The 13,960-nt window shown below is 42.7% G+C and overlaps 1 protein-coding gene across 2 annotated transcripts; it reads left to right on the top strand.

Annotated features, from left to right (window-relative positions):
• Nucleotides 1-909: 909 nt before the first annotated feature.
• jdp2b (Jun dimerization protein 2b) lies at nucleotides 910-13,311 on the top strand. 2 transcript variants are annotated; one of them, XM_076756749.1, is made up of 5 exons: nucleotides 913-1,047; nucleotides 2,250-2,302; nucleotides 10,438-10,655; nucleotides 11,800-11,904; nucleotides 12,209-13,311. In XM_076756749.1, exons 3-5 carry the CDS (start codon nucleotides 10,461-10,463, stop codon nucleotides 12,398-12,400), a joined length of 492 nt encoding a protein of 163 aa, XP_076612864.1. In that variant the 5' UTR covers nucleotides 913-1,047; nucleotides 2,250-2,302; nucleotides 10,438-10,460; the 3' UTR covers nucleotides 12,401-13,311. The 2 variants fall into 2 exon arrangements, with proteins under 2 accessions (XP_076612863.1, XP_076612864.1); XM_076756748.1 differs by lacking the exon at nucleotides 2,250-2,302 and having other exon boundaries at nucleotides 910-1,047.
• Nucleotides 13,312-13,960: the final 649 nt, after the last annotated feature.

Below are 13,960 nucleotides of genomic sequence, written 5' to 3'. Positions count from 1 at the left end.
TATTCTCAGTCATTTAACATGTTAAACATCTTCTGAAAGTAATCAGGCACTAAGCCACATCCTTCCCCTTGCTTAAATAATCACAAGCAGTCCATTCTGAGGGATTTAAATGTAATCTAACTCTAATTAAGACAACAAAGAACAGCACGAGCTGCGGGGTAAAGTGTCCCAGTGTGAATCTTCCATACCAGAGGTTCCCAACATGGGGGTCGGAACCCCCTAAGAGATCACAAGATAAATCTGAAGACTATTAAAGAGTATACGAGAAAGAAGATAATATATTTATGTCGCACAAATTCATCTTGATTTTTTCTGACTTTTCTCTCATTTTAGCTTGTTGTGAAATACCTGATACTCTGACATCTCAGACCTCTAAAAATCACTCTTGGGTCAAACTACTCACATCTCACATCCACACTAAGGCCTGACACTGATTTGTTTAAAGGTTGGGAGCAGTGCCACACTGTAAGTCCTCCAAAGGTATTCAAATTTCTTCCACCTACTGACATTAATGCTTTTATAACTATAGACTTGGCTTTGACCACCATTGCAATTCTCTATTATAGTTTCTAAATGAGTGACCAATTGGACTGATTTATTTTTGCAGTCTATTACTGGCATGGGCTTAATTCTCTCAGCCCCACCTCTTATCAAATAATAAAACACCTGCAGCTAAGCCAGAGAGTGTGTGTGAGTGTTTATAGCCGTGCCTTTATTTATTGACTCGTTTATGGCTTGAGGCGTGTGTTTTAGCCATGTCTATCTCTCCATGTGTCCCTCAGCTGAAACTTTCCTGTCCTCCGGTCTGTGTATGTGTTTTCTGGTTGCTAGGGGTGGAGCAAACAAACCTCCGTGCGTTCAGCCCTCTTACATTATTTTCATCCCCGCTGACGTATGAGGCAGCAGTTCCGCATTCCGGAGCGCTCGCGGATAAGATCAGTACTTAAACGGGCTGATGCAACGACTCCAGCTAGTCCTAACACCTACATCCGACTCGTAACTCCCACACCGTCCACACTCTTACTGCGGATTTTGGACGCACAACAGGTAAGTGTGTGTGCGAACCGTCGAGCTGTGCTGCCATTGTTTTCTCATCTCTTTGTTTTTGTGCTAGTAGTTAACTAAATATTGGTACACGCTTGACATATTTGCGTTTTTTGACACTTTTCTCACCACGTTGTAGACACTGAGTTTTGTAATACGACTGTTTGTGCGGGGTTTGTTTTCAGTTAATATGAACGTATGATGATGTGTTTTCATGTAACTGCTGTTAAAAAAAAAAAAAAAAACAGATCAAAAAACAAAATCTGAGTTCATGTTAATCGTTTAAAAGTTTTCTCTGTGCTCTTACCACAGAAGTCAATTTGTACGTTGTTGTAACAACTGTTGTAGCAACTGTCGCTACACAGCCACGAACACGTTAGCTAAATTACACACCAGCTCATGTTGGACTGAAGATACTTTCATCTCGGGAGTCTTAATTTCAGTGTTGCTAAACAGGAGAAGTGTCGGTTAGCCCTGTGAAGACAGTTATGTAACGCTATACACGCCGCACGCTGGGGGTTTTCAGAGAAACTGCTAGCTAGGCTAGCCTGATGCACCAAACTACAGAGAGTCTGCAAGGTTTTGTAAATGCACCTCACATAAACATGTGAATTAAACTTTGATACTGCTGTACACTCATGCCATGTGTCTAGACTGTTGTAACCTTAGAATCGGCTAGCTCCACAACTCCCAAACTACTTTCAGTGCTCCTGCTTGAAAGTCACACACTTTGCATGCAGCTGCAGGATAGATAAGCTATGAATACCAGATTGGCAAACTGACTCTAAGATAACAGTGTTTCTGTGTTGGTAAGCATGGAGAAATAATAATTAGGGCTGCAACTAATTATTATTTTTATTATCAATTAATGTATCCATCACGTAATTGTGCAGTATGTAAACTCAAATCCGCTCACCCCATTTTTCCAGAGTCCAAGGTGATGTGTTCAAATAGTGTGTTTTGCCAGATCAATCTAAAATATATTCATTTATAAAGACTAACAGAAGAAAAAGAAAATCATCACATTTGAGAAACAGAAACCAGATAATGTTCACTTCAACTCACTTGAACAATTAATCAGTTTATCAAAATTGCGTTTGGTTAACTTTATGTTGATCAATCAGTCAACTTGTCTTCTAAACTCTCATAACAATACCAGTACTTTTACTATGAACAGTGATAAATGTCTTATTGCTTTTCTACAGCGTCCAAACACGGTTGCATCATTGACAGAAGAGGACTGACAAGTTTTCTCTGAGTAGGTATTGTGTTTTTAAAAGTGGAGATGCAACAAGTAATACATTCGTTGTTAACTATTCGATTAATCACAGACTATTTTGATAATCAATTAATCAGTTTGAGTAATTAAAAAAGGTCTAAATTCTCTCATTTCAGCTTCTTAAATGTGAATATTTTCCGGTGTTTTTACTCCTTTATGACAGTAAATTGAATATCTTTGGGTTCTGGTCAAAACAAGACATTTGAAGATGTTAACTTGGGCTTTGGGAAACACTGATTCACCATTTTCTGACATTTCACAGACCAGACAACCAATCAATTCATCGAGAAAATAATTGAAAGATTATTGACAATGACAGTAATTGTTAGTTGCAGCAAAACTGTTTCAGATTGAATTAATCAGGAGATGCTCAAGATGCTCTCTTGAGTATCACCTTCTGCTGCACTAAAAAAACTTCTTGGCAAAGCTGCTTCACCTTGAAACATAAGTGATGTAAATGAAGTGTGAAGTGTATTTGGCAGCATGTGAGTACAGCCAGGAATGTGTGCTCAGATTGGCTCATATTTGCAATCTTTGCTTTGGCCCATCATAGTGGACATGCCCTGTATGTTTATGTGTGTGTGTGTGTGTGTGTGTGTAAGCCTCACATGTGAATTGCATGTTAAACACACTCCAGTATTACACTTCCCCTTGATCACCACCGCAGCAATTCTTTGTTTTCCCTGTGCTGTTGTGATGGGCCAGTAAATATCAATCTCTTGTCTACATCAGGGTCTTTGAAAAGATTTACACTTTCCTGTGTAACAGTAACTCTATCCAGACCAGAGGTAGCTTTGGTTCTCTGCCCCTGTTGGCCTGAAGGTTAAAGGGCAATGATGGAAGGGATAATATGATGGATAGGGGTGGATCGTGTGCATGTGTGTGAGTTTATGGCCTGCAAGTTCATAGGTTCAGTGTTTTCCTATATAGTGAACGTGTGCCCCTCAGCCGGTGCAGTGTTAGCTCGTACAGTACATGCCATGCAGGGGAAACTATCTGTGCGTTCTTTCTATATGTGTTTCCTTTGTGTCTTTATCTGTGTTTGCATGTGTCTAAGTGATAGAGCGTGTGTTGCAGAGGGTTTAAATGCCCCAGCGTCTGCCCGGGCACATCCGTAGGATGGTTTCTGCATAAATGGAACGCTGCAGTGGATTAATGGGGAAGGGCTGGCGAGCCGACAAGCAGCGCAGGGCCGACAGGGCTGAGAGGCTGGACGTGGGCGCACAGGGTTTATTTTAAGTAGAAATGCCTTCCAGTGCGTCTCTGGAGAGCTGGAATTGCCAAGCTGCACCCCAGTACACTGAATAGACAGCAGACGCATTGCAGGCGAGCGAGCCAACTATGCAACAGCCAGGCTCAATGATACTAATACTAATGCTGGGGGAGCAGCTATTCACTGCCGTACGTATCGCATTATCAGTATCACATTGTAGTCCACATAAGCCTTTCCACATGGTTTGTAAAAACAGAGTGTCAGGACAGACTAGACGTACTCTGTGGAAGCAAACACCCAAATGTCCAAAGGTGTAACCAGGAGAAGAGACATTAAATCCAGTGTTTTTTTGTTTTTTCTAGAAAGAGCACAGTAAAAGCTCCTTTTTTAAAAGGCCTTCACATAGTTATGATTTCCAGATTTCCTGAATTTCTTCTGGACTGGAAGCCAGGTTTCACTGTGTGTGCACAGAAAACAGTCTTGTCACTAAACGTCTATCTAAACATTGACCTTTAGCCTGCAGACTTCAAGAGCAACAAAAGGATTGAACACATAGTGCAGTGCAGACACTGGGGCTTGTTTAATCAGAGCAAGCGTCTGCTTGACGTGGGGCAGATGAGGAAATATCAGAGGACAAAGTATGAAACAGCATTAAAGTGACAACCACACATTACACAATGATGGTGATTGCTTCAACAGGCAGCATTAAATCTGATTTTCTGGACTTGGTTGGCCAATATCTTATTGTCAGGGATTGCACATGCCTTGGATTTGTCATTGACGTGAACTCCATACATTTGAAATGGATTTTGTCTGCATTTTGTATTTTGATTCATTTAATCCATGTCTGAGCCAAGCCAAAGCCCCAGTGCCATGCGAAGTCTAATCCAGACTTACAATGCGGGGAAAAAATAGTAACATTATAATAATTCAACCACGACCACCCAGATGCAGAATATAGACGTGTGACTGTTTGAATGGCATGAAGCGGGCCAAGCAGGAATCCAGCCAATGATCACATTGTAATGTTTGAATGAAGGCAGCCACAGTGCTCATGCTTTGTGCATATCTGCAGGTGCTTTGTATTTTTCGTTTTGCTTGGAAAATTTTTCACTCTTAGGCTGAATTCTACAATAAAATGCAACAGTGAAACTTCCTGCTCTCTTGTGTAATTTCACTGTGAACAAAAGATAACCTGTGTGTGCCCTGTGCACCAGCTTACTCACTGCTGACACATCTAGACTGTTATTGTGAGGGGAAATTAAGATTGCTCATTACTGCTACAGCTCAGGGTCTCATCATCATTGACAGTGTTGCCAGGGTAAATGTTCATAATTGGTCTGAATTGCTTTGGGAAGGTTTAGCCATCTTCATAAAAGGAATTTTGAAAGGTTTCTACTATCTGTGGCAGCTGAAATGAAAAGAGATCATATTTTCTATTGCGATAATCGCTTGCACTCCACATGCTATCACCCTTGAATTGAAAATGGCTAGAGGTGACCGCAGCATGATCAGAACAACAGCCATTATCACGGCGTCTCTTCCCTCCTCGTGCCTGCGTCTTGTCCCTCCAATGAAAATATAATGAGGGGTTAGAGGAATGTTGATACTGTATATTTGGACTGTCCTGTCCTCGAGGAAAGTTGGTGCCAAATTCCCTGGTTTCCTCAGAGGATTGCGAAAGGCTGTAACTCAACACACAGCCTGACTGAGTGCAGACGGTAATGATGATCGCTGAGACCTTGGCCAGAGAGTGAGAGAGCGTGCTTTGGCCCGAGCCTTTGCGCTCATTGCTCATTTTCAGCGCTCGTGTAGTGTTGAAGCTGTAGAAGTTGTTTGCAAGAGTTTTGCAAGATGCTAGTGTGTGGGCCTTGCAATGCCTTATTAGTCCAAAATTAGGCTTTAATAAAGTATGCTGACAGAAAGTGGTCAAATAGCATTTGGGAAAGTGTGCACGTCTTTCCCGTAATGCCACAATGCAATGATTTAAAGTTGAGTTGTCTGGCAGCACAGAAATCTAACTTTGTGTCCTGGGCAAAGATAAATCAGTGAGCAAAAACTTTTGATTCCTGCTTTCAGTCTGCAAAATGATTGTGCTGGTAGAGGTGAGCTGTTAGTGGGCTCCTTTTTTAAAAAGTAATAGTATGTGAAGGTAATGAGGCGCCTTTGAAATGTCCCTGTAACCCCCCCCCCCCCACCATCTCTATAGGGGATGAGGATAATAGGGCCTCCAGTCGTGCCGCTGGCAATTGGTAAGGGGCTGAATTCCTCAGCACTGCTAATTGCTCTCAGGAATGACTCAGGAAACGGACACATTGGGTCAAGCTGAAGACAGTATGCGAGCAAAGAACCAGTGGATTCTAAATACATATAGGACATGCTGACTGGCTGCACGCTCACATATAGGAACCCTCACATGCACACTCTGACACAGTCATCTCACACACACCTCCAGCTATCTATGGCTCACATGCATTTAGGTTAGTTTTGGGCTGAAGCCAGAACCTGCCTTGGGTACGGTCCTATATTTCATAACTAATACATGACATTTCCACTCCCCGCCCTTGGCTTCAGCTCGTCTCCCCTCAGTTAGCTCTGAGAGGCAGCGGCTCCTGGGCTGTGTAGGTGTCTTTGTTTGAGGCTAGTGTGGGCCTAAAAGCTGTGGCACTGGCTTTTCTGCTCAACTGCAGAAGCACAGCGACGGCGTTGCATCATCAAACACTGACCACTAATCCTCAACTGCAGGCTGCTGCTGCTGACAGAAAAAGAGAGAAAAACACCCTTCTTTTGAAAAATGTAAAAATCACTTTGACTCATGTTTTTTGAGTGTAATCACGCCCCGCGAGACATGCATCGGCAAACTTTCCCTGCGTTGTACAGATGAGACATCTTAAGGGTTTCGTGTCTGGAGGCTTGGCGGGCTGGTGAATTTGCAAGGGGGATTTTAACACACTTGTGTGGCAGATTGAAAGAGGAGGAACAGATTAAACATAAACTTTCTACTCAACTTAAAAGTCATGTTTGACTCCAAAGCGAGCCACGTCAGGAGTGTGCTATGTGTCTGAGTTTACAGCGGTACAATAAATTGTCTGGTATGGTGTGTAACTCACTTTTATGACTCATAATTGATAGGCATCTCGCTTCAGACATCAGTTCACCTTTGTTTTGGAGGCCGCTGGCAAAACTACCTCAGTGGGTTTTTGATTTGTGTGTTCTGATGTCATGCAGACAAATGGTGAGGTTTATGTGCATTTATGTACTGAATGTGTTTTTCTGAGTGTGTGTGTGTGTGTGTGTATGTGTGTGGCAAGGTCTGGCCTCAGCTGCATGCTTCAACAAGCCATAGCAAGAAACAGGGGCTTTCCTTGCAATATGTCTGACTGAGCAGGATTGCATTACAATGTATTTCATGTGAGCCAGTGTAATAGACATAAAATATGGTTATTCCTGAATTGACTTATTTTTTTAGAGTCAATTTCATTTGAAAAATCGTGTGTGTCCAGGACGGAGCCTAATCTGAGTCTGTATACCGGTCCTGAGTGTCTGGCCAACTTGGATATCGGACTCCATTTTGGCTCTGAAAGCGATTCGCTCAGTCATTCCTAATGGGCGCTTCAGTTCCTGTGGCTGTTCTCTCAGCCCAGAGGTTAGTTTGGATTGCATCTTTTGAATTCCAGCACAGTTATTGGTCACCGATGAGCAATGTAAGAAAAAACATGGCATGGTCTGAAGTCACATGTCGGGGGTTTTCTGCTCATGTTTGTGTGATTTCTGTGTGGCTTTAGTAAGAGGTGCAGATGCAGGGAGTCTAATAGTCTACGCGATTGCATAATCTCAAATGTGCTGTTTTTGTAAGCTCACAGAGGTTACTGCCCTATCAAAGACTTTATAGTAAACGCAGTGGTTCAGTCACTTCAGCCCAACAATTTGTACTATTGTCTGGCTATTTTAAAAGAGCTCTCCCACTCATTCACCCCCTGGATTTGCTGCCATATGGTTTGCCTTGTTCTGACACAGCCTGTCTGCAGAAAGAGAAGGCCTTGGCACCTTCCATTCCTCCACCCCTCCCGGGAGTTTGAGAGAGAGGGAATTTTGTCTGAGAGAGATTTTTACCAGGGCTGTCTTGTTCTTTTCCTCTCCAGCAAAAACAACAGGCTGCTGCCAAGTGCAGTGTAAATGGGAGTATACATACAGTGGGGGAGGAGGGGGAGAGAAAGAGGGAGGAAGGGAGGGGGCAGCCGGGATTTAAATAATAAAATGCCTCATTGGACACTGGCTCCACACACCAGCTTGTCCTCTGAGCGAATAAATCATGCAGACTGAACGTGGTAAAGAACAGGTCAGAAGAAGTGTGAAGATTAGATGACAGTCAGTGCACCATGTTTTAGGTCATTAGTACTGCAAATTTACACGCTGCCTGCAGTAATCTCCTATTATGTAGACGAGACATTGTTGGATGAAGTATTCAGATCCTGTACTTAAGTAAAAGTACTAATACCAGACTGTGAAAATACTCCACTACAAGTAAAAGTCTTGCAATCAAAACCTTACAGAAATAATAGTAAAAGTACTCATTGTGCAGTAAAATGCTCCCTGTCAGTGTTTTACTGTTATATATATTTTTACATTAATATGGGTAGCGCGACAATGCATCACATTCTGTAAGATCATCATGTTTGTAGCGTCACTGTGTGCGAGAACCACGTAACCCAGAAAAACAGCCTTTTTTCAGCCTCGTGGCGATGCATTTCACAACTAATCCAACAGGGTTTTTGAATAGTTTATTTAACTTAACAAGGAGGAGAAATTTCTTAATCCATAAAGGAACTCTTAATCCTTCAGTTTATCAGACAAATTCAGAATAAACCTGTTTGGAAATACGTGATTTTCACTGGACGGGAAGGGTATGAAAAACTGTAATCTGAAAAGTAACTAATAACTGAAGCTGTCAGACTAATCTAGTGGAGTAAAGAAATGCAATATTTCCCTCAGAGATGGAGTAGAAGTATGTGGTTCTAATAAGTGCAGTACTTGGGTAAATGTAGTTCGCTACATTCCACCACTGAGATGAAACAGTAGACAAATCCATGTGAAGCGTTGCATGACAGATATATCTCAGAGTCTAATTCATTTAAGAGAGAAGCGACTCTGTGCACTTCAGAATTGATTTCCTCCCGCTAAAAGTGAGCAGCGTTGGTTTCCACCATGCTCGACAGTAAACTCCAGTCCAACTGTAAAAACAGTGTGAGACCAGCCCATAAGCAGGGTGGAGTACATTAGAATAGAGTTACATAACCTTGTTTTTTTTCATTACCTCCTCTATGGCTTTTGTAATAGGGCAAGTCTTTCAGCCCTGCAAAAAAAAAAAAAAAAAAAAAAAAAGTAGCTAAGAAAGAAAAACTTGGTTTAACTTACAATACCGTCAGCCTGTCAGCGAGTCACCCACCAGCAAAGTCAGCTGTTTCCGCAGCGCCTCACAATACACGTCTTTGTTGGTTCCACATGAGAGGGGCTTTGTTCGGTTCGTGCCCGACCTGGAGAGGTTCAGCTTCGGCCGAATACTCAGGAGGCAAATGTGAATTAAGCTATTAATGTAGGAGTCACACTGATATCGTCAGTCTTTTTAAAAGTCCTCGTAGCTTTGGGTTTGGCTGGTAATCCTAGCTGACATTTTGTCAGCGTGCCAAAGCTATTGCAGTATCAGTTGTTCAGTTGTATCAGCCATACTGGGGTTTTGTCAGGAATAAATCTGATCCATGCAGTGACTCAGTTTCTATTTGGTGGCAGCTGAATGTTTCCCTCTATCACCCATCTACCTACTTAGCATTTTGCATTTGAATATTTCTTTTTCTGCATAAACCGAACAGTGAGAGGAACCATTTCTCGTCCGACTTTTCTGAAATTCACTGCTCTCGCTTCGCCTCTCCTCAGAGATTGCAGGGATGGGCAGGGTACAGTCGGCTCATGTTACACTGTTCCCATCTGCAACATTTGTTTTTTATTTGGCCATCAGAAGTTTTCCAGCTCTCGGCCTTACAGTAATTAGAGCGACGTCTTAATTCTCCAGCCACTTCCTTCAGGCCTGCACAAGTTCTCCTTTTTCTCCTCCCTGTCCCTCATTCCTCCCTGATTACATTAAAAAGTGCTGCGGTCGACCCCTCTGAACTACCTCAAATTGTTGAAAGAGTGTGACCGTGGAAGGCACGAGTGTTACCCGCTCTGTTTTGACGTGAATGCTTTTGATATCCTTTGAATCTTCCTTACGCAAAACCAAACCAACGTTCCAGACAAAAACCACTCGATAGATTATGAGAAGCGTAAGTGTAGAAGATAGCCCTCCGTTTGTTTCATGGCTTCCCCGTGCATGTGAAACTACAGAGATGAGTGTTTAGCTGCTGACAGTGTGAAGTTTGCTTTTTCACCAGCCGTTGACTAAGAAGATAACACAGCTGTCAAAGCTGTCAACGTTTGAATGCATTCTTGGAAACAGCAACCCGTATTTAGAAAGATGTTTGATGACAAGCACACAGGACGGTCCATTAATCTTATTGTGGAAGAAATGCCAATACTGTAAGATCATAATAAAGATAAAACACACTGTCAGAGGCTGTAGCATGATAATGGAAGAGGGGTATGAATGTATGGCTCATGCTACTACCAGAGACTAGAAGAAGAAGAGTAAGTCTGTACAAACCCCCCCAAAAAACAAAACAAAACAACAGAAAATATTTATATAAGTGCAAATGTATGTCACCAGGTTGTTTTAGGTTGTATATTTGTTTTTTACCGTGATACTTTGCTTTCCACTGTTGGTATAAAAGAGCAGCATTGTGCTTCATTGTCAGGCTTGGTTCTCTCATCCTAATCGTTCGCTCTCTTCCTCTTTTCTCTCTCCCTAAAGCGGCGGTGGTGGCCGGGTCGGACATGATGCCGGGACAGATACCTGACCCTTCGCTGGCGGCGGGCTCCCTGCCCAGCCTGGGCCCGCTGGCGGGCATCTCGGCCACCACGCTCACTGATCAACTGAAGCTGGCGGACTTCCGTCAGCTGGGCACCATGCTGTCCCCGCTGCATTTCCTGGGGAGGCTGGGGAAGAGGCCGCTGGCCATCAAGACGGAGGTGGGTAGCAAGAGAGAGAAGAGGAAGTAGTGCAGAAGCGGGCGTGTGAAAGAAGTATGTCAAGTCAGAGGGTAGAAACGAGAAGGAAGACATGAGGTTCAGGATTCAAAGCCCTCTATCAAGTCAGGTTTTATCATTTTCTTAAAACATGTCAGTCTCCAGCTGATGTTTGTCAGTAAAGAACCAGAAGGCTGATGTTAGTGTCACATGCAGCCCATTCACAGTCTGAAGGAATGTAAAGAATAAGAAAGATCTTAAATGCTCAGAAATAGTGTTTCTACACTGATGTTCTCACAGTAGGCGTGTTGTATATAACATTATTGTATCCCTGTATATTGGCAATTTGTCAAAAACTCAAACTTAAGTCAAACTTAGAATCAAAGAGCCACTGCAGCACTACGGGTGCGTGACGCATGCCAGCAAAAGACCAGTGTCTGTGTGAAGTTTCTTAAAAAAAAAAAGGCAAGCTAACAAAAGGCCAAGAAATCGTGGTTCCTGCATGCCTCTCTCGCTCTGGTAAGAACCAGACCTGCACCTGCCTTCCTACCTACGTAACCTCAGGTGCCCACAGTGTTGCCCAACTCACAGACAAACAAAACAAAATACTAGTTATGCAAAAACTAAACAGAAGAAGAGTTCAGGAACAATTAAACTGCACAAATAAATAGCAAAAAAAAAAAAAAAAATCAAAATCGTATCTAAATAATGCAAACATCTAGAAAAGTCAAAAAACAGTCTGACTTTAACATTAGTGTAGTAACAACTAAATACCAACAGCAAATAAAAAGCTGTCAGTAGTTGTAGATGCATGGGTTTGAGCTGATTGTGGGTGCCTGTATACTTTATATTAGGATTAAACAAGGAAATACTTTTGCATGTAAATAAGAAGATTAAAGTGATCGTTTACATGTACACAGTGTGTGGCCGTGATGAGTCGATTCACTCTGTAAGTGGAATTTTTCCCCCTCTAGTGCTTAAAACAAGAATTACTGTAGAGGTTGCACAACAGTTATTTTCCACCTAGGTGATCACTACTATTGGTTGAAGGTTTATGTTATTTAGAAAGGAATTATCAGATTTTATTTATATGAAATACAATCATTTAATGGCTGTTTCTCATAGTAACGGTACCTTGTGTTTGCAGATGGATGAAGATGAGGAAAGGAGGAAAAGGAGACGAGAGAAAAACAAGGTAGCAGCAGCGCGATGCCGAAACAAAAAGAAGGAACGGACTGACTTCCTTCAAAGGGTGAGTTCATGACACAGCACTGCATACTGATGAGCAGAAGCAGAGCAGCTCAGGGTGGTAGCCAAGAATAACCTGACTTCAGTTAACCTGAACAGCTGGTTCACGTTCAAGCCATTCAGGCCAAATCAGAGCTAACACCATCGGGCTAACACAAGCCTCGGTGTAACTGTACAACTTAAAGTCAGGGGCCTCACATCATCTTTCAGAAGTGACAAAAGCAGACGGGTGTAAGATGAGCAACTCTGAAGTGCTCTGGTCAATGTATTTGTCCAGTAGGATCTAACAATTCATCATCTCTGTCCAGGAATCGGAGCGCCTGGAGATGGTGAACTCAGAGCTCAAGGCCCAGATCGAGGAGCTCCGCCTGGAGAGGCAGCAGCTAATGGTGATGCTCAATCTCCACCGGCCCACCTGCATCGTGAGGACCGACAGCGTCAAAACACCAGAGAGCGAGGCCAACCCCCTGCTGGAGCAGCTGTCCGCCGATGCCAAGTGAAAGCAGGAAGGCAGGGACGCGGGGTCCCTGAAGCCCAGACTAGCATCACCAGCCGTGGCAGCCATTTAAATGAAAACATAACTGGCAATACATTTCGAAACAAGCACTTGAGCTCCAAGCTGAAGACTTTTGGAGACTCTGCCCAAAGACCTGAGGTTGTACGGCTTCCTTAGTACTGCTACATGAGCTGGCTCTGTCCATTGGAAGACTGGAAATACCCAGTTTCATCTCTGCATTAAGTGTTGTTGTTGACACCCACTGTGCCTAGTTGTTACTTCAACCATCTCTACAGAAAGGGACCAATGGAAACCGTAGAGTACGACTGGAAACGACGCTGAGGAAACACACTAATATCAATATGGTGCTCTGTTACAAAAGCCCTGAGTAGATTGTGTGGCATTGTTTCGATGCAGAGGCCCACAAAGGCTTAATGTTCTGCAGTTTTCCTATGTATTCTAGCCGCAATATACAGGTGTAGAGTTTTTAGTATACAATACTCAATACAAGTACACCAGACGGAGTAGAGTGTTTTTTTTAATTTTGATTTCTATACCCTGCCTCGACGATGGCAGTTAACCGGTTGATCCGATTTGTGGTGACGCTGGCGTCATGAAAAGCACATATACACAAATGTTTACACCCTTGTTTTTTGGACTTGTTGTCTGTCCATTATTGTACTTGTTTTATACTGCTTTGTATACGTAAACATATATGAAATGCTTGTTAATCACTTGATGTGATTCGTCTTTTCAATCTTTCCAGTCTGTGTGTGTCATGTTGCGCTGTCAAACAGCTGTGAAAACAAGCAGAAATCTTTTCAGCTGAGCAGTATTTTAATGTCTGTTCTGGACCTGTATCTGCTATGTATGAATCTGGTACCCTGAATAGATTAAATTTTATTTTCTAACTACAAGAAAGAGCACGACTTGTTCTTTTGTCGCTCTCCATCAGACATTCCTCACGTTTTCGTCAGTGAAATGACTCTCAGTCCTTGTGTCTGTTCCTCCCCGTTATGGCACTAGAACTGTGAGGTGATGGAAGTTGTGCAATCATGTTTTGGCGACCTCTTTGGCACATGCTCTCGCACATTGCCTAAATCAGGCCTCTCATTTGCCAGCCTCAGAAAAGGTCATTCATGCTTGATTACTGCAGCTCCCTTTGTCCAGGGCTCAGCTGGAGAAACATCCCCCATCTGCTTGACAACTTAATACTCCAGTTCCTGTTGCCCTTCACTGGTTGCAAAATTGTAGAAATTATCCTGACATTTAAGTACTTCCCCAGTCAGTAAATGTTGTAATAATTGAATTATTATTTGGCTTTCTTAAACCCCCTTGTGTTTCTTAATGGGTACTTGAACACTTTGCAGCATTGTTTCTTATAGTTCTTATTGTAATGTAATTACAAGGCCAGTCAAAGTGATATTTTACTTTGGACAGCAGGTAAAGGTCATTGAATCAAGTTGAGCTTACTACATTCAAAAATCCACCTGATGGCATACAGTCATATTGAATCGAATCTACCGTTGAACGGTGGGTTCAGACTCAGACTGCGGTCAACAGC

The sequence above is a fragment of the Chaetodon auriga genome, chromosome 18, assembly GCF_051107435.1.
Source record: "Chaetodon auriga isolate fChaAug3 chromosome 18, fChaAug3.hap1, whole genome shotgun sequence".
In the NCBI taxonomy this organism is placed as follows: domain Eukaryota; kingdom Metazoa; phylum Chordata; class Actinopteri; order Chaetodontiformes; family Chaetodontidae; genus Chaetodon; species Chaetodon auriga.
Note: the sequence above shows the minus strand (reverse complement) of the source record. Positions and strands in the feature narration are given on the sequence as shown.